Source organism: Marmota marmota, unplaced genomic scaffold (genome assembly GCF_001458135.2).
Source record: "Marmota marmota marmota unplaced genomic scaffold, marMar, whole genome shotgun sequence".
NCBI classification, from domain to species: domain Eukaryota; kingdom Metazoa; phylum Chordata; class Mammalia; order Rodentia; family Sciuridae; genus Marmota; species Marmota marmota.
In genome coordinates, this window is record NW_025999900.1 from 36,477,500 (window position 1) to 36,504,361 (window position 26,862).

Here is a 26,862-nt window from a genome sequence, read left to right on the forward strand (position 1 = left end):
GGGCCCCAGGCTCCTTGCCGGAGTGTCCGAAGGGAGGGGTGGGACTGGTCTGTCTCTGGTTGGTTTCAGCTCCCGGTTCGCTATTTCATGAAGGCTTGGCGAGAGACCTCTTCCTAGAGTCCCTGCACTGCTCCTGCTGCACTGCGCCTCAGAGGCTATCCGCCCTGACGCGGGGGCCGCAGGCAGCGGACAGTCGCCGAGTCGTGCGGGCAGCGGCTGGCGGGTCTGGACCTCTGCGCTGCGTGGTGGAGATTCACTCGTCTAGCGCAAACTGTCACCTCCAAAAATCCTACCGATTCCTGGCCGGTCTCTCTTTAGTGGAATTTTGCTAGGAGTTTCTCAGCAGGTCGAATCTAAGCGTATCCATGCGTCTCTCTGACCCCGTTGTTGCGGAGGTACTGAAAGCGCTGTCTCCCCTCTCGCCGCCATGTTGGATCCTCCCTAAAAAATCTTCTTGAGTAAAGATCATCTTCTTCCAGAATTCAGTTAAAGTTGTTTTTACATCCAATTTCTGGGCCTGATGGAATGGTCCTGCACTAATTTGAGAGGCAGCTTCCTAGATTCCCCTTTTGCAAGATTTGGTTACATATTTCTCAAGTCTTTGTAGACTGTTATATTTTGATGTCTCTTCTACACCTTTTCGTGTGTTATTGGTATTTCATCTGCTATCTTTGCTTTTCCATTGTTTTTCTGCATATGGAATTTTGCCTTTTTAAATACCATCTTTTTGAGGTTGTGGAGGGAACAGAAGTAAATGTACGAGTTCAATATGCCATGCTTTGCAAAAGTCAGAAACTTTGTTATACACCATTTGAACTATTTGAAGTGGTTTTTCTTATGAACATAAATTTGTTGGGTTATATTAGTAGGTATGAACTCAACTGATAAATATGGCATACAATGTCTCCTGGAAAAATATAATGATAAGAGATAAGACTAAGAAATGACAGTCATGGCAAATGAATAATTTATGGGCAAGGTCTCTTCAATGACAATGACAGCATCAGTAATCTGCATGGCAGCATTCCCATGCAGGCTATGAGACAGGGAATCATGCACACCATTCCCTCACTTCACTTTTTGTACTCAGAGAACCTTTTCACAAACAAATATTTCCTCTTCATGGGCCAATAAACGGATATACATTAGGTGATTACAATAGACAAAAGAATATCTCAATATTTGCAAAGAAAACAAGTTACCTATAATTAAATCTGTTCACATAAATAGCAACTTGTCACAGCAACAGCCCTCAGCACTATACCTGGAACTCTATGACAGGACTCCAGAAGCTCCAATTATGGAGAATGACAACTGCAGGGTTCTCAGATCTGCCCACACATTATGTGCACCTCTGAGGTGTACACCATGCCAGAACCTGAACACCAGGGATTCTGATGTGATTGACCTGGGGTGAGTGCCAGCCACATCTGGCTGATTCTATCCTGCAGCCAGGATTGAGAACCACTTGAGACACACAGGCTGTAGGTGCCTGAAGAATGCTCTTTCGCTTCTCTCTGTTCAGAAGTCATGCCTGAGTCTCTGATCTGAAAACACACAAGAAGGAAGCCAAGCTGCTTTTTCTTATGAACCACAACAATTTTTCTCCCCTGCCGCAGTCCGGCTGCAGCAAAATAACCGGGGGGTGACGAATAACTTGTGTACGTTGATACAGCAGGAGTAGGAGCCGTTTATTGCAGGACAGGAGCAGTATTTATACATTCCACACAGCTTATCTAATTAGCATAAACTAGATACATCAGTCAACCAATAAGGAATCTCCACACTTAATGGCTCGCTTTTGTTACTTCTCAAACCACTCCCTCTGGCATTTTGCCAGGCACCATCCAGACTTGTTTACGAACTCTAACATTCCCCTGGCAAAATGCCAGGTGTTATTTTGACTTGTTTACAGACTCTAACATTTCCCCCTTTTGTTTAATTTAAATAACGACCATAGTGGTTTTTACAGAAACACCATAAATAACCTGCTACAAACAGAAAGGGAGGATACAAAATGCCACAATACCAAGCCAATTGATGGCTCCATGCAAGAAGCCCTTGGAAAAATTATACCAGCAATGACACTGTTAGCAAAGATACCGAGTTACAATTTGTTGTAGATTACAGTTTGTTGTCTCAGTCCAGGTAAAGCAGTGTCTCAATAGATTAACTCACAGTCCAGGTAAATCACAGTCCAGGTAAGTTCTGCAGGCAGCTAGCTTAAATCACAGTCCAGGTAAGTTCTGCAGGCAGCTAGCTTGATCCGAAGTCTCGTCTGTTTCTCAGCCGAAGTCTCGTCCGGTTTTCAGCAACACTGGAAATTCTTCCACCTTGGTCTTTACCGGCACTGGGACGAAGGCAGGAACTCCGGATGGCTAAAGAAAATCCTGTAGCATTCTACTAAGAAAACAACCTTCTGAACAATTTAGTACATTATCTCAAGGTTTTTTTGCATTTGAAATAGCATTAATAGTGCTCATTACTCATCAGCTTCCAGGTGTGGGAGAACCATTGTAGCTTAGTTATTGGCATTGAAAATGACCAAACATCAGGGACACCAGTAGCATCTTCTGCTGGCTGTAGTGCCTGGGCAGCCCCAGATGGCCCTGGGGAGTGTCCCGGACTCAAACTGCTACTGGGCACAGGGAGCAAGAGCCTGCGAGACTGTGCCTCCAGGTCAGGTCTAGATTTGGGCTCGCGGCAGTGGAAGAGCCAGCTCCCCGGCCAGGAGGCGGGGAAGGGCCAGTCGCCACCGCCTCTTGGAAAATCCTTGCTGCGCTGTGACCGGCTTGCACACTTGGCAGCCGCCTCTCCGCTTCACGCACCCTCCGGTAACGAAAAGTATTTAGTAATAGCCTTTTGTTGCAACTTTTTTCCTGATAATCCTTCCTCCTCTGATAATCTTTCTTCTTCTGAACTTTCTTTTTCTTTCTGACTAGAGTTCCTGGGCTCTTATCAACACATGCCCTAACTATTCTTGGTTCCACTGGGGTGCCTTCTTCCCTTAGAAATTTACTTCTCACCCCTTCCATATTTTCATCACAAAGACAATACAATACACTGAGACAAAACAAGACACAAACATACTGTATCAATCTTCTCCATTTTCTTGAAATGGCCATTTTTCCTCTCGCCCTATCTGCCTAGGGACGAGCAGATTGCCCCCGTCCTATCTATGGACGGGCAGCTTTTTTTCGTCACTTACCCCCGAGTGTCCCGGGGCTCCCCGTAACGGGCCACCATCTGCCGCAGTCCGGCTGCAGCAGAATAATCAGGGGGGTGACGAATAACTTCTGTAGCTTGATACAGCAAGAGTGGAAGCCATTTATTGCAGGACAGGAGCAGTATTTATACATTCCACACAGCTTATCTAATTAACATAAACTAGATACATCAGTCAACCAATCAGGAATCTCTACACCTAATGGCTCGGTTTTGTTACTTCTCAAACCACTCCCTCTGGCATTTTGCCAGGCAACATCCAGACTTGTTTACGAACTTTAACATTCCCCTAGCAAAATGCCAGGTGTTATTTTGACTTGTTTACAGACTCTAACACTCCCCATTTCTAAAAATTAGGAGAACATCAGGTGCTTTTCTTAGGATTCTGCTTTAATACAGGAGACTGGGAAAAGTCTTCACAGTAGGTGGTAATGGTGATTCTTCCTGGATGTTCAGGGGCTCAGCTGCAGCTGTTCACCTGCTCAGGGAAGGAAGCCCTCTGGAAACACAGGACACTCTGATGGGAGCAGAGATCGCTTCAACATTGTCATAGTGTGCTGAGCCTCCCATTCTCCACTGATGGTTTCACAGAACAACATATCTAGCCCATGTTGAGCAGGTTTCCACAACACCTTCAACCTGTAGTCCTCGTTCCCAGAAAGCATTCTTAGACTGATTTAAAATAATGTCCAATAACTTTTAATATTGTTTGTCAATATCATCATGTATGATATTCTTTTTTATCTTCACAATTTTACTGTTAAATGAAAATCAAGTTACATTTGTTTTCCCTAAGTCAGCCTGTAGCTCTTTACTAACCTGGTAGTTTTGAGAACAACGTGAAAGGTTGTTGCTACCAAAAAACATCTAGCAGGTCCTCTCAACTCTGCCGCAATGGGCTTTAGTGTGGAAGCTATTTCCACCACTGCAGCTCAGGAAAAAGTGGCTTCTAAAATATATGCTCCTAATGTTGAGAATCATTCAGCAATCTCTGATCTCTAACCACATGTCCATTGTAAGAATGAGTAAGGAATATGAAATTAAACTTCTGCTGCAGTTTCTCAAAAATATCTATCAGAGCAACTCAGCTTCCATTCTATGAAACACAGAAATGTCCATAAACATTACTTCACAAAGGCTGATCTTCTAAGTTTAATATCCATGTATCCCAATGCCTATAAAGAGAGCTGACACATTTTAAGAGCTGTTTATATGAGTTCAATGTACAATGAATGGAAACTGCCTCCACATTTTTCAATGATGCTTTTGACCAACTACTGTCTGTCCTAATTGGGCCACCTTATCTTGTTAAAGTGGCTCACAGCATAACTGCAGTGAAGAGTGGATCCTTTCCCTACAGGACAGCCAGGGACAGAGGACTCTGCTCCACTTGGGTTTCACCACTCACCCCTGTTCATAAAGCAGCATGAGATTCAAGAGATCAGTCCCCAGTCTTAATTCTTTTTAATCTGCCTCCCTTATTCACTCCCTGTGCAAATCCCAGGTAAACTAGAAGACAACCCCATTCTCTTCCCTACACCTACCTCAATGCAGGATACCTTTACCCCAAATCTCAGAAAATGTTCCCTGGACACAATGTGTCAACCTGGTTGAAACTCCCCTCTAACTTACAACAAAAATAAACTAACAAAACCACCTAAAGCATCCCTAGATGCTTCTCCATTTTTATTCTGCAGTGGCAGCCCCCAAAGCTGACTTGTCTTCTTAACATCTTCTCTTGTTTGCAACGTTAATCAAAGAGATTCTGAGGGAGCAAGCTCCACCAATCAGAGACCAGACCAGCTGCCCAGGTAGGGCAAGTGCAAACACTGCCATCCTGGGGTCAGAGCTAGAGCTGCCCAAAACCTTGGATTAAGCCTTTCACTAGGTTTTCTGTTCACTACTCACTATGGAGAATAGAATATTAGACCCTCTATATCTGTACAAGTATAGGAGATTAATAATTAAGACATATATTTTGGGGCCTCAACTTGAACTCTGTCTCCATATGATATTAGATAGGAGAATGATTTTCAATATTTTCATATGAAAATATGTATAGTAACAGGAGTCTACCAGTGAAAACAGGCAATGGTAGCAGCTAGCATGAACCAAGCATTTAGCTAAAATATAAGTTCCTCTAGGACAGAGATTTTTCTCTGTTCTACTCTCCACTACATCTTTAGTTTCTAGAATAGAGTCTGTCAAGAAATGATATAATAATAAAAATTTTACTAAATGAATGTGTGTTAAATTTTGCTCTGGTAGTGACAGTAGTATATTAACCAACCATTATTAATTCAGCAATTATTTTTAAGAGCATACTGTTTTCAGGTATGGTGATACGTGCTAAGGGTCAGCAAAGCCCTGCTCTCATAAAATGCCATTGTAACAAGAGGAAAGTTGGAGTATGTGAGCACACCTGCTGGTAAGTGGTAAGTGTTGAAACGTTGAAAACTCATGCTCAGTTTCTTCTATTTCATCAATGAACAGATGAATGTCTAAAGTAGGGATGTTTATTTTGCAGTTCAGATTTAATGCACAGAGAGACTATATTAAGTTTGGATGTGAGGCATCCCCCCAAAGTTCATGTGAGAGAAGATGCAAGAAGGTTCAGAGGAGAAATAATTTGGTTGTGAGAATCTTAACCCAATCAGTGATTTATTCTCCTGGTAGGGATTAACAGAGTGGTAACTAAAGTGGTAGGGTGTGGCTGGAGGAGGTGGGAATTGGGGCATGACTTTGGGAATATAGTTGTATCTAGCAAATGAAGTCTCTCTGCTTCCTGACATGATGTGAGCTGCTTCCCTCCTCTGCTCTCTCCTGCCATGGTGTCACTTTGAGCCCCAAGGAATGGAGCTGAACTGCTATGGACTAAGACCTCTGAAACCACAAGCCCTCTAATAAATTATTCTGGTTGGGTCCTTCAGTCACAGCTGCAAAAAAAGCAGATTAAAACAGGATAAAGTTAAATAAAATAAAATAAAATAATTTGTATAATCTACATAAGTAAAAATGTACACAAAATAAAAAACAGGATAAAAGCAAAACAATGAAAAATTATACCATATAAAATAAAAACAAAGCTGCTATATTATCCTCATATAAGGCAAGCGAATAATTGGAGGCAAAGAGGGCATGATGGTTGACTTTATGGTTCCACTTGGCTAGACCTCAATGCTCAAATAAATTTTGTGACACTAGTCTATTTTCAGATAAGATTAACATTTACTTTGAGTAAAGACAATTACTTTCCATTTTGTGAGTAGACCACATCTGTCAGTTGAGAAGGTGTTAAGAAAAAAATAATGGGTTATCCCAAGGAAGAAGAAATTCCATCTCCAGACAATCTTCAGATTTGATCTGCAAAATCAACTCTTTTCAGGGTCTCCTGCCCAATGACCTGCCTATAGAAGTTGGAATTGACAGTCCCCATAATTTTGTTAACAAGTTTTTTAAAACAAATCTATAGGTAGGGGTGGACATTTCTATACAGATAGATACTGATAAATGACATACATGACAGACTTAAATCTGTATACAGATTTAAAAAGTAACAAAGTAATATATACACATTGTTTATAACTTTAATATACTTTTATAAGCATGTTCCATTTCACAATAAGAAGATTGTAAAATGTTAATGGGTAATGATATTGTAGCCCAAAGAAAATGGTTGATTTCTCAGTGATATGTCAATAGTTTGAATGTGTCCCCAAAGCCCTGGTATTAGAAACTTAATTTTCAATGCAACCATGGTAGGAGGTGGATCCACTTCTAATAAGACAACAGTAGGTCATTAGAAGTAAAATGAAAACTATAAAACTCCAAGAAGATAACACAGGAAATCTAGGCCATTTTCGCATATGGCAATGCATTACTACATACAACACTAAATGCAAGATTCATGAAATAAATCATTGATAAGCTGGATCTTAAAAATTAAAATTTTCTGTTCTGTGAAAAGCAATGCTAAGAAAATGCGAAGACAAGTCATAGACTGGAGAAACATTGCAAAAGACTCATCTGATAAGGATCTATTATCCAAACTGTACAAATAAATTTCTAAATTCAAAAATAAGAAAACAACCCATTGCAATGGGCCAAAGGCCTTATCGAATACTTTATCAAAGAATACATACAAATAGAAAACAAGCTTATGAAGAGTTGTACCCATCATTTTGTTATGAGGAAAAGGCAAATTAAAACAATAAGATACCACTAAAATACCATTGGAATAGAAAGAATACAGAACATAACAACACCAAATACTAGTGTGGAAATTGAACAATAGAAACTAATTCATGCTGGTTAAAATACAAAAGTATATGCATTTGGAAGACTGGAAGTTGCCGGGTTTCTGCTCACTACTAAAAGGCTCAGGGGTCACTCCAGTTGAACTGGACTAACTGGGCTGTGCAAATAACCACACAAGAGACACAAATACCTTTTTCTTTGGGGTCACTGTGACGGCTCCTCTGACCTTAAGGGTCCGTAGAAAGAGAGAGAGAGCACACACGCACTGACCCCTTTTATCGAGGAGAATAAAATATATTTTCAACTACAAAAGGGGTCAGGCTTCAGGGATCTGAGTCTTTCTTCATGATGTCCACTGTCAGCAGGTTGACTGACACCTGGGTAGGCTACACCCAAGGGCACAGTAAAAGAAGGGGACACACACAAGGCACTTCCATGGGAGATTCTATCCTAAACAGGGCAAGGGGTTATATTACAAAGGAACAGGTGAGCATAGCTCCACCCATGGGGCTGTAGGAAGACACACCCATGCAAGAGACACTGACCCTGGAACCCAAGAAGGATGGGGAAAGCTCTGCCACATTTCTGTGACTGAGCGCCTCAGCACCCAGCCGGGGAGTGTGACCCAGTCACGTGTAAGGTTGATCTCCCACAGACAGTTTCTTATGTACTTTTTCCATGTGAGCCAGCAATTCTCCCCTGCCATCCACTTGGTGTTTATCCAAAGTAGTTGAAAATATATGTGCACACCAAAACCTGCACATTATGTATACTGCATCTTTATTCTTAATTTCCCAGATTGGGAGCTACCAATATGCCTCTGTCAAGTTGAATGCAAGCATAAACTAAAACGTATCTAGAAAATTGAATATTATTCAGCACTAAAAAGAAATGAGCTATCAAGTCATGAAAGGCACGGAGAAAACAAATACATGTTACTAAATGAAAGAAGACAACAGAAAAAAAAGCAACATAATTGTGACTCTACTTACATGACAATTGGGAAAAGGCAAACCACAGTGATAGCTAAGGTTCGGGCTTGGAATTAAATGAACAGGTAGAGCACAGAGGAAGTCTACATGAATGAGAGTATTCTATATGACTCTGTAATGGTAGATATGTGTCATTATGCATTTGTCCAAACCCAGACGATATAAGAACACAAAGGTGATCCCTAATGAAAACCATGGACTTTGGGTAACAATGATGTGGGAGTGGAGCTCATTGCTGGTACCAAGTGAACCACTCTGTGGGAGGATGTTGATCATGGAGAAGGCTGGGGGTGACCAGGGAGGGCTGGGGGTTAGGTATGTATGCAATCTCTATAACATCCTCTCAATTTTGATGTGACCTAAAACTACTAAAAAAAAAATAAGGTTTTAAAAAAGGGTGAGGGTTTGTAAATATGTGATAGGTAGAACAAAGATGGATGTGAAGATCAGAGACAATGTTAAAAAGTTGGCAGCTATCTAAATGGACAATATGCAGAACTGCAAAAAATTTAATATGTTAAATGAAACTCCATCTGATTTATAATTAAATAAATTACATATACACACACAAAAAAGAAAATTTTATAACCAAGGCAAAAAAAGTTTGAAAATACACAGGTTTGGGGAAACAGATATTCTGTTCAATTACCACTACTAATGGTATAGGAGAGTGAAACTATTCTAGGCAGCAATTTTGGAACATTGTATACTAATCTGAGTGTGTCCTTTTTCTTGAACATTGTGTTAATTCCCTATATTGAGAATTGACTACCATGTTCTCCTTTTTAATATTTTTTAATATCTTACTTTCATGTTCCCAATTCATAAAAGTAATTTCCAATTTTCAGTTGGGTCTGGGAAGTGAGCATTCCTTGCTCTGCAAGCAGTGGTGAACAGCATGGGGAACTATCACTAGAAACTTTCTTACTAGGTCCTTTCTTTCCATCCTCTCCCTTTCAAGTAACCCTAAACACACACACACACACACACACAGCACTACCTTCTTAAGTGGTCTAAGGGTAACTGGTGCTTCTGACCCCTAAACCTGAAAGCACAGCACACAAGCAAGGCTCCCTGGTGGCCTCTCACATGAGACAGCTTCCATCTTCACTTGGCCTGTGAGACAAGTTTCTCCATGAATTTCTCATTCTCTAAGACTCGGTTGACACCACTGACATCATCTTCTTTTCTACTCTGAGTGTCTATGTCCTTTAGAGATTCTTTCTTTCTCTCTTTTTAAAATATTTCTCTAGTTGTAGATGGACACAATGACTTTATTTATTTTTATGTGGTGCTGAGGATTGAACCCAGTGCCTCCCACATGAAAAGCAAACCGTACTATGTAACTGTCTCATCATTTAACCATGGGTCATATTTTATTTTATTTTTTTGCAGATCTGCATTCCTTTATTTATTTATTCTTACTCATACATGACAGCAGAATGAATTTTGACATATAATACATACATGGAATGTACATACATCAATCATATTATCAATTCTATTCTGCTGCCCTTCCTATCATCCCTACTCCTCCCCTCCTCTCCCATCCTTTCTCTCTACCCAATCTAATGTGACATACTTTTTTTTCCTTTTTCTCATTACAACATCATATATGTATTCTGTATAATAATGAGGTTATCCTTCCAACTTCGTGCAACGCCCCTTCTCCCTCTTTTTCCCTCCCACCTCTCTTCCCTATTTAGTGGTAGTCTTCTTCTCATACTCTTCTTCCCTATCCCATTTTGAGTCAACCCCCTTATATCAGAGAAGACATTCGGCATTTGTTTTTTAGGGATTAGCTAACTTCACTTAGCATAATCTGCTCTAATGCCATCCATTTGCCTGCAAATGCCATGATCTTGTTAGTTTTTAGTGCTGAGTAATATTCCATTGTGTATAAATGCCACATTGTTTTAATCCATTCATCTATTGAAGGGCATCTAGGTTGGTTCCACATTCCAGCTATTGTGAATTGTGCTGCTATAAACATTGATGTGGCTGTGTCCCTGTAGTATGCATATTTTAATTGTGAATTTTCTCCCTCCCTTTCTTTTGAACATCAGCCTATGGCTACCATATGATTGACCAAACAAGATGCCCTTCCCCTACATGAGGCAAGTTCCTTTCCTCTCATTGCACTGTTGCTGCATGTGAGGTCTGTTCCTCTTTCTTCTTCTCTTCTCTTCTTGTTCTATTATGGCTTGTACATTTCAGAGGTGGGGCTTCTAGTTCTCCTTATCACCTCTCCTTCCACTCTGTGTTAGGGAGACCTTATGCAGATGTCACCTTCTCTGGTACATTTGTCTCTCTAAAAATATAATGAGCCACAGCAATGCCTTCTAGAATGACCTGGAACAACATGTGCAGTCTGGGTTTTGTCAGCAAGAATGAGCAAAGAGACCTCTTCATTGTTTGAGTGATTTTACCTTGAAATTATTTTGGCCCTTCATGAGAAACTAAGCTTCTGTCTTCCCTGTGACTAAGGAAGAGCTGAATTGGAATATGTCCATTCTTTGTTCTTCTGCTCTAGATATTTGTTTGATTTTGTGTCAACCAAAGAAACTCTGTGGCACAACTCACAGACTGTGCAGAATGGATCCCCAAGATAGACACTCAGCAGCCAGACCCCTGGGTGCTGCTCAGAGTTTGTGCTCAGCTCCTCCTGCAGTTTCTGCCACTGTGTCACCCAGAGCACAGTAGTACACTGCCAAATTGGACTCTTGGACAGAGGCTTTCTCCAAGTTGAAGGATGATGTATCTTTCTTGTATGTGGCTTCAAAACCTTTGTTGCTGACCTTATCATTGGCCTTCACAGCTTTCAGGAGGAGCTGTAGACCTTCTCCAGGGTATTGAACGTACCAGAAAAGTACAGGGTAAACTATGGTTGTAGTTGAGTAAGTGCAGTTTATAGTCAGCAAAGCCCCTTCTGACATGGTCACATGGCCTGCTGTCTGGGTCACTGAATCTCCATGAGTCCTTCCTTGAGGGGAAAAGACAATTATATCACCTTGGTGATAAAATGCTGAGATAAATTCATGATTAAAGAGTTTTCTGGCACAACAGAAGAAAAAGTCCAAATTAAAAAAAAAAATTTACTCACCAAGTATCAAGAGCATCACAATCACTAAGGCTGGAGAAGTGTCCATCTTTAGTGAGTCAACTAAATAATGTTCTTGATTCTTAACATGAAGAATGGTGAAGTCTTAGTGAAATGATAAACCTAAACCTAAAATTCACACAGGAAGTGAACTAGTGTTAGGGAGCTGCACCTCCTAGTGGGCAGGGACTAACCTGGGGAGAATAATTTCCTGGACTTCTTCCAGAATTCAGCTCTGTTCTCACCCATGACTTTATTTATAAGTACATATCTGTCTTCAGGTGGCCCTTGTAAATTTAAGACACAGCTATAATAACCTCTAAGGTCTTCTTTATTTTTAGGATTCTACCTGATGTGTAAATGCTTTAGTAGAGTATCCCAGGATGTCTCTGTAGCCCAGAAAATATTAATATGGGCATTTTAATACAGGCTGTTATAAGCACAGGTATCAATTGTGGGTCAACCTAAATCACGGTAATGTCATGAAAGCATTATATGAAGTAATAAGAGGTCAAGTTGTTACTGAGTGACTCTGTGTTTTTCAGCACTGTACCCACATGTAGAGCAGCAATTGACATTTACTAGGTGCACAATTCAAATTTGTTAAGTGAAGCAAAAAACACAAATAGGTGGCCACCTATTTCACTACTATGGGAAAGATCATGTTTCTTATATTTATCTTCAATTTAATGTCTCTTTGTTGTTACATGTTCATCTATGGGTATAGATTTTCAACAAATCTTTCTTTTATATATTTATTTTTATATATACAGATTCAGATAAAGGAGCTCCTGAAATCAGAGTCAACCTGTGACTAGCTTCTCAGATACAAACCTAAGTAAAAATTTCAGGTCCAGATGCAGAAAGACAAGCATCACATGTTTTCTGTCATATGAAAAAAAAAGAAAAAGATAATCTAAAAGTAGAAAAGTGACTATCAGAAGATGAAGGGGACTCGTGGAAGGGGTGATGGTACAGTGTAATGGAGAGTTAAACAATGGAGAAGGGAACAGGATCAAAGCATAATATATTCATGTATGGAAGTGTTACAATGAAACTCCTGGAAATTTATACAATTAATAAGTATTAATAATTATAATTTTTAAAAGAAAAAAATGATATCCAGGCCCAAATATTATTGAGTTTACACACCCCTTCCTCTCCGTCACCTTCCATCAGCCTTCCCTGTCCAACTAACAAAAACTGACACAGAGCTATTCTAGAAAGTCTGGAAAACTGGTTACAAATTCTATTCTGATATATAATAAGAATGCAAAATAGGATGGGATGATGCTGTGTTGGAACAGAACAGTATAGCATAGAGTTCCAGTTTTTCAAAATAAAAAGCTTTGCACAGATGGGTAGTTGCCCAACAATGTGACTGTACTTAATACCACTGGACTGTGCACCTGCAAATGGTGGAATGGTAAACCTTATGTATTTTTGCCACAATTTAAAATACTTTTTTAAAAAATTGAAAAGTTTTTTTCCATAAAGACTTCCACGTACATTTCTGCTTCCCAAATGAAAATATAGGAAAGTTACAATACAGAATTGCTCAACAACCAATCATCAATCACCAATCCAATTTTAGGGCATGAGAAAGTGGGGAAGGAGGAAATCAGGGAGAATGAAGATTTGGTATTCTGGGATATTGATGGAGCACAGAAGGCCTGGGGTGTGCTAAATGAACCATATGATGGCATCAAATGCTTTTGTAGGAGAGGTAAAGAGAAGGACAAAAGCAGAGAAAAGAGAGATTTCACACTCTGCCTTTCACAATACCCCTCTAAGAACCAGTACTTACTGATCATTTTAGGGATAAAATTGGTATCAGGCAGATAGACTTAGCATATGGAATCTGGGTTCCTTTGTGCTAAAGGCTGTTAAAAGGCCATTAAAAGGAACAAGTTCTCAGGTCAAAGTTTGTCACACAGAAGGTACTCATTGGCCATTTTGAATAATGTTGTTATTTAAGTAAATGCAGTTTTAAAAATCAAACAGCATTATTCTGTTAATCAACCACCTTTTGTTTTTTAAGTTCTTAATTTAAATAGTTGAATTTCTCTTCAAGAATTAGTACTTTTTATTATGCTGTCTGTCATTTTTTCATGTTCACTTAAGACTTGGCTAACTCCATAAGATAGAATCTAATTGTCTAGGTAGTTTATATAAACTGAAAATTAACCACATCTTGAGAGGGAGAAAATCTTAGCTATATAATCAATGATTTCTTTGTTTAGAATACTGGTAAAAATAAACACATAAAAGAAAAATTTGTTGAAAATCTACACCCACAGATGAATATGTAACAACAAAGAGAAATTCAATTGAAGATAAATATAAGAAACTTCAAAATATAATTGAGGAACATAAAAGACCTTTTATAAATTGATAAAATTAGAAAAGAAGGTGGCAGATTAGAGAAGGATGTGCCTGATAGCAATTCCTCAGAACCAGGCTTACAATGTGGGAAGACTGCTCCCCAGTGAGGTGGGTAACAAAGGGAACTCACTGAAACTCAGTACTGCACTGTAAAAGATATTACAGAGACACAGAAAGTCAGAAACTTTAAACAGAATGTAAAAAATATGCATTAGAATTGCATCAGCTTGGCTGAGGGTGGCCACAGAGAGGAGGGATAACCAGTGGCATTGAGAAGATGGTGTGGCAAATAACAACAAAAATAAATAAACTAACTACTTGAAAATATGTTGTTTGTCTTGGCGGAACCTGTGTGTTAGAACAGGAGGCTAAATTTAATGAACAAATTGTCTGTGGGAAAGTGGTTCAGGACTCAGAGAAGATAGTTCAGTAGGATCTGAGATTGCTGGCCCAGAAATGACTATAGGCCCAGCCTGGGAACTGTCTATAAATGCTGCAGTGAGCAGAGACAAAGCAGGAATGAATAAAAGAAGTAGCCATCAGTTGCATATTCTGACCTTCAGTGTATGCCTGCACCAGAGGGGTTAAAACAGGCACAATGAAAACCTTTGTTGTTGGTGTCCCATAGGAGTTATTAGGAAGACACGTATAGTGCCCAAACAGGAGTGTCTACACTCCAGAGTTGCTACCTGTGGTAAATATTTATGTATGGTAAATTCACATTTAATAGCACTGAAGGTTAAACCTGTGGAGGATTAGTTTGTATGCCTTAAAAAGTGGATTTTACTGAAGACCCCAAACATCCAGATGTAGAGCAGAGATTGGCAGCTTCCCAGCAATAAGAGGTGTGGATAAATACCCACCAACAGAGTTCCAAAATTCACTCAAGACTAAACCCCAATCAGTGGACTTCCAATTTAGAACTCTGCATCACCCCCCACTACAGAATTACATGACTCATGAGCACTCCCCAGTCTACCCAACCTGTACTGGGAGACCAGAAGCTAACACCTACTACACCCCGCTGGCAACTAGGTAATGAACACACAGACATTGAACTTTATAACCCCAGTTCTTGATCCAAGGGCTATAGAGTCTAAATAAATATGAAGAATGAAAAAAGACTCCCAAAGTGCAAGAAATAAAATCAATAACCAATAAATGGGGGCTGAGATTGTGGCTCCATTGTAGAGCACTTGCCTAGCATGCATGAGACACTGGGTTCAATTCTCAGCACTATATACAAATAAATAAAATAAAAGTCCATCAACAATTAAAAAATATAAAAAAAGAATCAATAAATGGGATGGATTCAAATTAAAAATTTTCTTGTCAGCAAAGGAAAAAATCAGTAATGCAAACAGACAGCCTAGAGATTGGGAGAAAATCTTTACTACATGTACCTCCAATAAACATTAATCTCTAGGATATATAAAGAACTCAAAAAACTTAACACACACACACAAATACACACACAATAACCCAATCCCAAAAATGGGCTAAGAACCTGAACAGACATTTCACAGAAGAAATACAATGGATCAACAAATATATGAAAAATTGTCCATCATCTCTAGCAATTACAGAAACAGAAATCAAAACTTGACTAAGGTTTCATCTCATTTTTTCAGAATGGCAATCATCAATACATGTATGAAGATGTGAATTTGGTGTCAACATACCAAATGTGGTTATATATACAAACAGAGATATGATAAATTGTGGTATAAAGGTATATTAAGAATTGTAATGCAAAAAAAAAATCAATAAGAGAGCTCATGTATAATGGCATAATTTGGTATGAACATACTTTATATACAGTTACAAAAAATTTTGCTGTGAATGAATAACTATGAATGTAATGCATTACACTATTGTCATGTATGTAAGAAATAATTAATAAATAAATATAAAAAAAAGAATATGGGCAACAATGAATGTTAGTGAGGATGTGGGGATAAAAGGAACATTCATACATTGCTGGTGGAGCTACAAACTGGTACAATCACTATGGAAAGAAGTATGAAGATTCCTCGGAAAACTTAGGAAGAAACCACCATTTGACCTAGCTATCCCTTTCCTTGGTTTATACCCAAAGGACTTTAAATCAGCATACTACAAATGCAGCCACATCAATGTTTATAGCAGCTCAATTCACAATAGCTAAACTGTGGAAACAACCTAGATGTACTTCAATAGATGAATGGATAAAGAAAATGTGGTACATATACACAATGGAATATTACTCAGAAATTATGGATTTGCCAGTAAATGGATGGAGTTAGAGAATATCATGCTAAATGGAATAAGCCAATCCTAAAAAACCAAAGACCAAATGTTTTCTCTAATATGCAGATGCTAATTCACAACAAGGCAGGGGTCACTACAGAGGAATAACATTACCTTAGATTAGATAGAGGGAAGTGAAGGGAGGGGAGGGGAGGGGATGTGGGATAGGAAGGATAGTAGAATGAAACATATATTATTACTTTGTATATATATATGTGTGTGTGACTGCATAACCAATTGATTCTGCAACATGTACACTCAGAAAATGAGAAATTATATCCCTTCTATGTATGATATTTCAAAGTGCATAAATGCATTCTATTGTCATGTATAACTAACAAAAACAAATAAAAAAATTTAAAAGCGTTTATGATATGCAGTCAAGTTACTTACTCTGTACTAATTTAGAGATCTTGGGAAAATCACTTCAATTTTGCCCTATGTAATTGGAGAATAATTATAGTTTATATTTACACACAATACCTGCATATGGACTGTACATTTACCACAGTTTAAACACCTATAAGGAGTATGTGAAGGAAATGTAACATATTGGAATAAACATAATGATGTTACTGATGGTAAAAAAAATTATACTATATATACACAATAGAATTTTCCTCAAATTGAAAGAGGAATGAAATTATGGCATTTGCTAGTAAATTGAAGGCAATGAAGAATGTCATACAAAGTAAAATAAGCCAGACTCAAAAACATCAAGGGCCATATTTTCTCTCTTTTGTGGAAACTAGAGTAAAACAAAGGAAAGAAGGAAGGAAGGATTGGATATTATAAAGATATTAGGTAAGAGCAATAGAGTTGAAGGAAATCAAGAGGGAGAGAGGAGGGAAGGTAAAGTGGACATAATGCAAAATTAATTTTAAAAAATCATGCTATGTGTATACATAAATACAACACAGGATTTTTCAACTTCATGTGTATGTAGAAAGACCCAATCAAAAATACATAGGTGAGGGGGAAGAACACCAGTAGAGTAGAGAAAGGGGTATGAGGAGATGGAGGAGAGGAAGACAAAGGGAAAACATGAATTCAAATCAAATTCTAAGCATATATGATTGTCTCAGGTTAAACCCAACTACTATGTATAACTGTAATACTTTAACTTTTAAAAAGTTGAGAAAATTAGCACTTATCTTGATATTTCATGTGTAAATATGTTCAATAGATGTAATTCCAACTTTCTGTTTTTGCAGCATTCTTTGGTTTTGTATGTTTTTTTTTTTCATTTGGGTTAGTGGAGGGTTATTGAATATGGAAAAATGGGGAAATATTTGCATTTATGTTAAATAAATAACTCTTCAATAAATTACTAAAAACTTCATGGTAAATCTTACTGCTTAGAAGTGATTTGTCCTAACATGTAATAAGTTTTACTACTTTCTGTGACTGGCATAGAATAAAACAAATAGAACAATAAAACTAAAAAAATCAAGCAGGAAAATATTAATAATGGGGAATGGGAATTTAATATTTTTAAAATATGGTTACTGTTTTAGGAGAAAATGTTCTCTTATCTACCTGTAAAGAGGTCTCTGTGGAGTGGACCCTCCACAAACCCAAGAGCTACTAGTTACTGAGCTTTCTGTAGAAGTGAAGAGTGAGACGAAGCTTTCAGTATGGGAATGGGGCTCTTCCATGGTAGAGTTGTTGAGAAGATGTAAGTAACTCTTAGAACATAAGGGTTGTAGCATAATAGACAAATTTAGAAAGTAACTATGAGCACCTTTTACTCAAGAAAGGCAAACATAAGTCAAATTCATTAGATTGTATGAAGCAGCATAATTTTTCTTAAACACACATGCAGATTTCAAGGCCTTCCTTATTTAAAAATACACTAGAAACACAATCTTTGTTCAATAAATACTTAATGGAAAATCTAAGAGTTCATATAGATTTTTACTACTTTTCAGTCATAGGTTTCTGAACTACTTAAGCCAATTCTTTGAGCTAAATTTTATATCCAAAGGACAAATTATTTATTGTGCTAATTCTTCCCTTTTATCTTCTGTTAAAAATTTTGAGCCATGTGTGATGGCGCATGCCTGTTATCCCAGTGGCTTGGGTGTTTGTGATAGGAGGATTGCAAGTTCAAATCCAGCTTCAGCAATGACGAGGCGCTAAGCAACTCAGGGAGACCCTGTCTCCAAATAAAATACAAAATAGGGCTGGGGATATGGTTCAATGGTCAAGTGCCCCTGAGTTCAATGCCTGTACAAAAAAAAAATCTGTATTCACCTTCAATGCAAAGATTCTGAAATAAAGCTGGTTTGATTAGTGATAACTCTGATGTGGTCTATGAACCTAGAGAGGGGTTCCTCAGAGTGAGTGTTTTCCCTCCAACCCCAGAAATGAGCTGACACAGCCCTGCCACTTCCTGTCTGGGGTGGTAATTGTCTACCTTGGTCCCTACAGCAGGTGGCTGTCTCAGGCAGACCCTGGATTTTGTGTACCTCCCTCCAACAGTCCTCCCACTGTGCCCTCTCTCAGTGCACAGAAATACGCCCCTGAGTCCCCTAGCTGTGAGGCTGAGATGACAAGCTGGATGGATTTGCTGGCCTTCTGCAAATTCACTGAGTAGCGACCTTCTGTGGCATTTTGCTGGCTGTAAGAGTTCTGAAGGATGAGGAAGACCATCTCCCCACTGCTGGGCTGCTTGTACCAGAGGAGACCATAACTTGTCTCACTGGTGTCATAGGAGCAGAGCAGGCTCACAGCCTCCTTCTCCTGTACCCACATGGCTGGCTGGGCCTGAGTCACCTTCTGGGCAAAACTGGATCCTGAAGGGAAAAGGACAGAATCAGAAAGTTGAGGGATAAGCGGTTGGAACAAAAAAAGCAAAGGTGCATTTTTACACATTGCTAACTATCCCTTCCAAAGTCCCTTTAAAGCTACTCTGTTCCCCAGTCCCTTGGACAGACAGGAGACTCCTTCTCACAGGGACCATTCCTACCCAGCCACATGGACACCATGACCAGCTTCAGCAGCCTGGGCAGCACCATGTTGGTGATCTTCCTCTAGATGAAAAGGATCTGTTTCCTCTTGGATTTCAGGCTCTGCACTGGGAGGGGAGCCTGACAGGGTGAGGGAGGAACCACTGGGCTATGAGCTGCTGCTGCACCAGAGCAGGAAACAGAGGCTTCCTGGAGCAGGAGGTGGCATGTGTCATCTTAAACTTCTCTGTGGCTGGCTGACGGTCTCACCAACACAGACTTCAGATCTGGCACTGGAGTCACACTAAATCTGATTATGCCACAAACAGGACAACTGTTCTGCTCTCTACTAAATGGAACATTTTTCTACCTGGAGGATGACTAATTAATTAAAGAGATACAATGAAATTCTTCTCATACTATTTAAATCCATTATACTGCACATTCACAGAAATCTCATGATTTTACTTATGGCATTCAAAAAGTGTCCAGGCCAGGCACGGTGGCTCATACCTGTAATCCCACTGGCTTGGGAGGTGGAGGCAGGAGGATTGCAAGTTCAAGCCAGCCTCAGCAATTTAGCAAGTAGCTCAGCAACTCAGTGAGACCCTGTCTCTAATAAAATACAAAATAGGGCTGGGGGTGTGACTCAGTGATTGAGTGCCCCTGAGTTCAATCCCTGATACCTAGCCCCCCAAAAATGTGTCCACATCCAGAAAAGATATTTTGACACTCTCATACCAAATTTCGAATTAAATTTAATTACAATAAGGATAATACTAGATTCCAATATATCTAGTCTTAAAGTAGAAGAAAAATTAACTCAGATTGCTGAATTTGTGGATCCTTCTTAGGAATGTGAAAACAAAAAACATATACAGTGATGTCAGCATCTTGCAATGTAGTTAAAAGCCTCCAAGCCTTCAGACTATGATGTTTCTTAACCCTATTAGCCTCTTCTCAATCTGATAGTTTGATTGAAAAATAAACCCTAAATACTTAAAATGCATTACGTCTTCATGCTAATCATAGAAATTTTGTCATGAAAACAAGGTTCCACACTATAAGAGTCACCACAGAAGCTGGGGAAGGGTGATGCTTGAGCAAATGATCATGCTGAACTTAACATGCCTTTCTGACTACAGTCCTTAGTAAGGATCTCTTATACAACAAAAAGAAAGATTCATGGAAAAGCTCCACAATTTCCTCTCAGATCCAGAAAATTTGGTTCCCAAGTTTGCACTACAAAAGACATATTTCTTTGATCAATGAAGATAAGATATTACTAAAGCCAGTAAGACCCCTCAGAAGAGCCAACTGATCTCCAGTGAATGCTGGCTTAAGTCCTCAGAGACAACACAACACAGTTGGAACATGTGGGCTGCAACGTTAAATGAACACTACACCTGTAGGAAAACTTTCCTAGCATAGCAGAGCATGTGGCCAGTTTATGTCTTTCCTGGGACCAAAAATTTCCATAAATACAGTAAAGATGGGACATTAACAGGAATACAATCCTGTGGAACCATTTGATCATCTCCAAAAGAATTTCACAAAGGTGCAACAACACCTGCATGAGTCATGAGTGTGTACCACTAAGTCTATTTTCTACATGAGTTGAAGCAGCCTCCTATCAGAAAGCCACCTGTGATGAAAAAAACTCAGCTTAATTTTGTGTTCCCTGCCTGAGTTCATTCAATTCATGTGAAGCACATTTCTGGGCCAGTTAAGCAACAGTTTGTCCTCACTCAGAAATTTCACTTTTTTTCATCAACTCACTATCCTCTGAAAATTTGGAACCAAATGAAATGTTCAAAATCAAATTAAGTACTGAATCGTGCTACAATACAGCTTAGTAGAGGAGCGTGTCCCTACCATATGTGAAGCCCTGAGTTCCACTCCTAGTGACACAAAGAAAAAACAAAAATCAGGTGAAATTAATTACTGTATCAGACATGCTTGAGCCCCCATGTCCTATGTAATGCATTGTTAACCTAAGTCTTCATGGCCCTGTTTTTCCCCCTCACAGGAAGTCATATGTTGTCTTGCTATATGCACTAGTCACCAGTAGGTACAGGTAATTCCCAAATTATATAGATTCCATGTTTCACAAACTTAACTAGACAAGTAAACTCATGAATCAGTATCCTCATCAGCATGCCAACAGGTTGCCTTTCCTGGCCTCTCATTTCATCAGCCCTTACATGGCCTAAACCTAGATGACCTGATGAAACAACCCAGAGAATGATGCCTTTGAACCTTATAGAAATGACCTAAGAGCTGTTTACTACCAGGTGAACAAATAAAGTACAAGGAACTGATCCTAATTGCATTTAACAACTAATATGATATCACTCATCCTAAAGTGACAAGAATTAAAAAAATAAGTCACATTAAGGATCTTAAATAAGATTCTACAGAGAATGTCAATAAGCATGCAGTTCTCAGAATATGAGTGCTGACCTAGGATCCTTGAAACACACAAGCCCTAGAACAACGTAGATAGAATCTGCAAGACTGTCAGAACAGAATTCTCTACATGATTGAAAACACTCACTGCAATATCTCCTATCCAATTCTCAATTTTTTTTTATATTTTAATGGTATTTTCTCACCTTAATGGTAGAATGTCACATATTTCTAATTTATCCTATTTTGTTCTCTTACTAGTAAAACAACTTGATAAGGTAAAGGCTTTATTGTGGCCAAAATAGTGTTTTATTTCAGCTCTAAAAAGTCATTAGTAGTAAATCAAACCTGAAGAATTGTTGGACATGTCATTCAATGTCACTTCTGGAAAAAACCCAGTCTCAAGAAATATAGCTTATGTGACTTTGATTAATAAAATTAGACTTAAAATGTTAGTAATCTATCTACTGATAAACATTTAATATACACTTGATGTAGTTAAATTGATGTAGAGAGAATGACTCAACCTGATTGTATGAACTGACATAACACTCAAATGAAACTCCTTTATGAATTGTCATAATAGTGGAGATTTTTTCCATTTTTGGTAGAAATAGAAATCAGATTTTCAAGAAAAGAGAAATGTTTCAAAATGATGATTTTTTAAATGAAATGACATAAAAGTTTAAAACATTCAGGAATATGAACAGTTGACGTTGGTTCAGAGATGGAGGTCTGGTGTGTACCCAATGGCAGGTCCTTCCTCCATCCAAGACTCAGATTTCTTCAGAGGTTTAAATTATATGATTCAATTCACAGGCTATTCTGCAAAGTCACAAATAGAAAAGAACACACTGTTTGTCTGGACTTAGGGATGGGAGGGGGTGATTACTATAGGAGAGACAAGAGATTCTGAAGTGATGACACTATTCTGTATCATGATTGTGCAATGAATGCACAGATTTATATGGAATTCAGTGTTCACAGAACTATATACCAAAAATTATTCTATATAATAATTTAAGAATCAATACTTAAAACACAAGGAAAATAAAGTGATAAAACATTCTATTTTTGTGACTCAGAATAATAAATAAAATTATTTCCTCCATTACCAGTTTTTTTGGGGAAAAAGCCCCAGCCATACCCACTGTGGGAGGCAAAATCACACCACCAAAACAACTCAGTTCCTGACCCCTGGAATGCCAGTTAATTTATATGCAGATATGTTTAAGTGAATGATCTTGAGATATTTAAATAGAAAGTATACTGGATTATATGAAATTCGAAAGCAATCTTGCATGTGCTTGCAAGAGGGAAATTTGACAATAGGAGAGAGATGCCAGGGTGACTACGGAGGCAGAGACTGGAGGAGGCAGCCACAAGCCCAGAAATGATGGTGACCATCAGAGCTGGGAGGGGCCAGGAGCAGATTCTCCCTACAACCTCTGTGTGAGTGCAGCCCTGCTGATACCTCGATTCCAGCCCAGAGAAACCAATTTCAACTTCAGGCCTTTTTGAATTTTATTGCTAAGTTTCATGGTTATAAGGAAGAGGGTATGTTATCGTTTGCTTAAATGTCTATCTTACTAAAGTGACAATTCATCCAAAAGAATGGAATAACACACACAAATAATAATAATAATCATAATAATAATCATAATCATAATCAAACAAAATGAGAAAAAACACTTCTCTTGCTACCAAATTTGTTATGGAAACAAAAAAGAAAACACACACCAACCATGTGGAGGGTCCAAAGTTTGAACCTGTCTGGATCTGAGTAATTGACCCTTCATACTGTGGCTGGGTTTGTGTTTTTGTTGTCATTTTTTGTTTGTTTATTATTTGTGTGTGTGTGTGTGTGTGTGTTTTCCATTTTTTTTGGATGAATTGTCACCTTAATAAGACAGACATTCAAGCAAATGATGACCTACCCTCTTTCTTATAACCATGAAACTTAGCAATCAAATGAAAACCATGCTTCCCTCTCACTCCATTACCAGTCATAGGGGAAATGGACTAATAAGAAGCCCACTTCTTTCTCCAGAAGAGGAGCCAGTGATAATATTGAGACAAAGGAGGACAGCCAGTTGAAGGAAGGACCACAACATGAGCTACTCTTGTTCAGATGTTTTAAATCTAATTTATTCTAAAGATTACAAGAACAAGCCAATTAGCAGACAACTAACATCCATAACTCTGCCAAGAGGGATCCCCCTCATCATACCAATGGCTAGCTGTATCCATCCTTAATATGGAAGCCCTTAAAATTTTCCACCTTTCACAACAAGTCAAAGACTTCAGCAATTTCTTACATCTACATCTTCATTTTCTTTGATTTATTGTCATCACTAAAAGACATTCTTTTAAAAATAATGTATAATTCAGTCTAGACATGAAGATAGTGTTGCAGCAAGACATCTGTGAATTAATTATTAACCAAATTCTTTCTGTAATCCACTAGAGTTTAGTAAAGTGGGGGTTAATATATATGTATCTAGGTATGTACATATAAATATATATAATTTTTTCATATACACAAGAAATAAAAGAGCAATAAAATTAAGTGTTGTGTAATAAATTTAACTATAAAGTTTTAGCAAGAAAGAAAAGCAGAGATAAATGAAAATAAATAGGTTTCTTCAAAATAAATTTTTTGGAGAGTTGGGTTTTTATAATAGGATATCTATAAATATCCTATTATAAAATTATTTCCTATTATAAAATTATTTCCTCCATTACCAGTCTTGGGGGAAAAAAGTCCCAGCCATATAGACATATATATGTATACATATATACATGAATATATATATATATATATATACACACACACACACACACACACACATAATGATTATAATGGTTATCATGGTTATATAGTGAAACAAGTTACATATCTATTCTCTTCCATAGTAAGTTTCTGTGTTTTACAAGAAAAAACTAAAATCTATTTATTTGACAGAAATCCCTAATATAGCAAAATTAACTATATACCTTATATTGTATAATAGACCTCTAGATTTGTTAATTTTATATATGTACTTCTCTGTATTCTTTGAAGAAATATTGGAAACAGATTGGGTACAAAATTATCAAATTCATATTTTTTGTATCATACATATTTTCTGTGTTTGGCGTGTAATGTTTTTTAGTCAGAAAAAATAAATAAGGCAATATCTAAAGAGTCAACAGGCCACCAATAACAGGGATTATGATATTGATCACAAGCGTTTATTGAAATGAGAGGAGTTGGAACAGCAACTGTAAACTCATCTTCAGTGTCTGGATTTCAAGGCAAAACACTTCTCATTCCCCTTAAGAATCCAGTAAGCACAAGGATTGCTGATCATGTGGAGATACCTGGAGTTTGGGGATTCCGTCCCCCATGCCTTCCCTATGCATCTCCTCATCCATCTGTGCAATTTTCATTATGTATATGTATATCAAAAATCATGTTTTGTACACCTTAAATATACACAAAAACTTTAGAAAAAATGGTAAGCAACATTTAGAAAAAAATTATTAAGCACCTGGGTCATAGTCTACCTAACTTTCTTATTATATACTAATATGCTATTGGCTACTTTCAAACACTATGGCAAAAGAAAGTCTGTGGTAAGGGAAGTAGGTGGGACTCAGCTCAGTGGCAGGTTTGAGTACAGGCTGCAGGTGTCTGGGAAGCATTGTGCACTGGCTGCACAGAAGTAGACAGCTGAGTCTCCAGGCTGGGTGGCTGTGATGTTCAGGGAGAAGTGTTTGGCTTTCTTATCCAACACAACAGTGAATCTCTGGATTTGATTTACCTCCTTATTTGAACGAATGTCTATAATCATCTGGAGACCTTTTCCAGGTTCTTGCTTATACCAAAGAAAGTAGACTGAAGTACTGTCTGAATAAGTACAGTTGATAACAGCGCTGTCTCCCTCCTGGACACTCAGGGTAGAAGGATGCTGTTCCACCTTCTCTCCTTGGCTCATACCTGGGAAAGAAAAAGTAAAACAAGAAGTTGGGTCATTACTCTCCAGAATTTTTTTTTCCTGCAGAACATTCAAGAGATCTAAATAAACCCAATATCCTCCCTGGACATTGAAAGAACATCCAATAATATACCCTACTATCCCCCAATCCTCAACTCACAGCTCAGCTGTATCCACAAGAATATGAATAAAGAATAAACCAGTGTCTTCATTGTTCTTCCCTTTAGCTCACAGATTTGATATTTCTAGCCAGGAGAGATTCTTCTATTATCAGGTTGTCACTTGTTTTCCCCTCACAATTATAGTGGCTTCTTTTATTGTCAACCCACTCAATAAGAAAGAGACTCTGCTTCTGCTGTAAGCCTATTCATTCAGAATCCACTACAAAGAACCCTCCACCTATTCTGCACCAGCTAGGGTAGACTGCCCCCTTGTGGTTACATCCTTAACTACTGAATTCCCTAGTAAAATGGTCTTTCCTTCCCCCTTGAGGAATTTAGAAACATAAAAGTGGCAATAGTTTTAATAAAATAGGTATCAGATCAGAAATTAAATGAACAGTTAGTATGTAGAGATCAAGGTTAATGTTTGTGCACACTACTGAGTCATTGTTAATAAATTGGAAAGTAATAGATGCTGCTGGTGTCGATATAACCATGGGCTGACTTCACATGTTTGAAATCAAGGAAGCACTCTTGTAAATGAAGGGAAACTTAACACCTTCCCTTACAGAAAAATCTTCCTCCAAGATATGTCTATGACAGAGAAAAACTCTTCATCAAAAGAACGTGTAAGCCAAAGAACAGAGTAAGACAGAAGACAACTGAATATTGGAATTGCACATCATCTCAGGCTATACTCCTCTAAGCCTGGTCCTGCCCATAACTTATCATTCCCACAGAGTGGGCAGTACCAACATAAAACTGTGGCTTCTTCCCTCAGTAAAGGTGCCTGGGATAAAAAGTAAATATCAAATCTTTATAGTAAATGAGTACAGGGATACATTTCTTGAGTCATTAATATTCCAACTTCAGAAACAGGTGCACAGATTGGATTGAATTGCAATGAGAAATTTGATGTTTAAGAAATCTTTTCCTATTTTTGATGGCTTCTATTCTGCAAAGTCCTGAGAGAAAGAAAAGAGATGCTCAAAAAAACATCAAACTACATATTCAAAATCTATAACCACACGAGTTTATTCTTGACATTACTTTGTATTCTGCTATCAAAATGGATTATTGTCTATAAATGCAATGATATTTCATATCTTCCCT

General features: G+C 38.3%; 3 gene segments (V, D, J or C); all 3 read right to left on the reverse strand.

Annotated features, from left to right (window-relative positions):
- Positions 1–11,116: 11,116 nt before the first annotated feature.
- LOC107144100 lies at positions 11,117–11,670 on the reverse strand. The segment is given in 2 exon segments: positions 11,117–11,457; positions 11,578–11,670. Coding segments are annotated over 2 exon segments (387 nt in total).
- A 7,023-nt stretch (positions 11,671–18,693) lies between these two features.
- Positions 18,694–19,474, reverse strand: LOC107144111. The segment is given in 2 exon segments: positions 18,694–19,046; positions 19,220–19,474. Coding segments are annotated over 2 exon segments (402 nt in total).
- A 5,763-nt stretch (positions 19,475–25,237) lies between these two features.
- LOC107144120 lies at positions 25,238–25,925 on the reverse strand. The segment is given in 2 exon segments: positions 25,238–25,590; positions 25,749–25,925. Coding segments are annotated over 2 exon segments (396 nt in total).
- Positions 25,926–26,862: the final 937 nt, after the last annotated feature.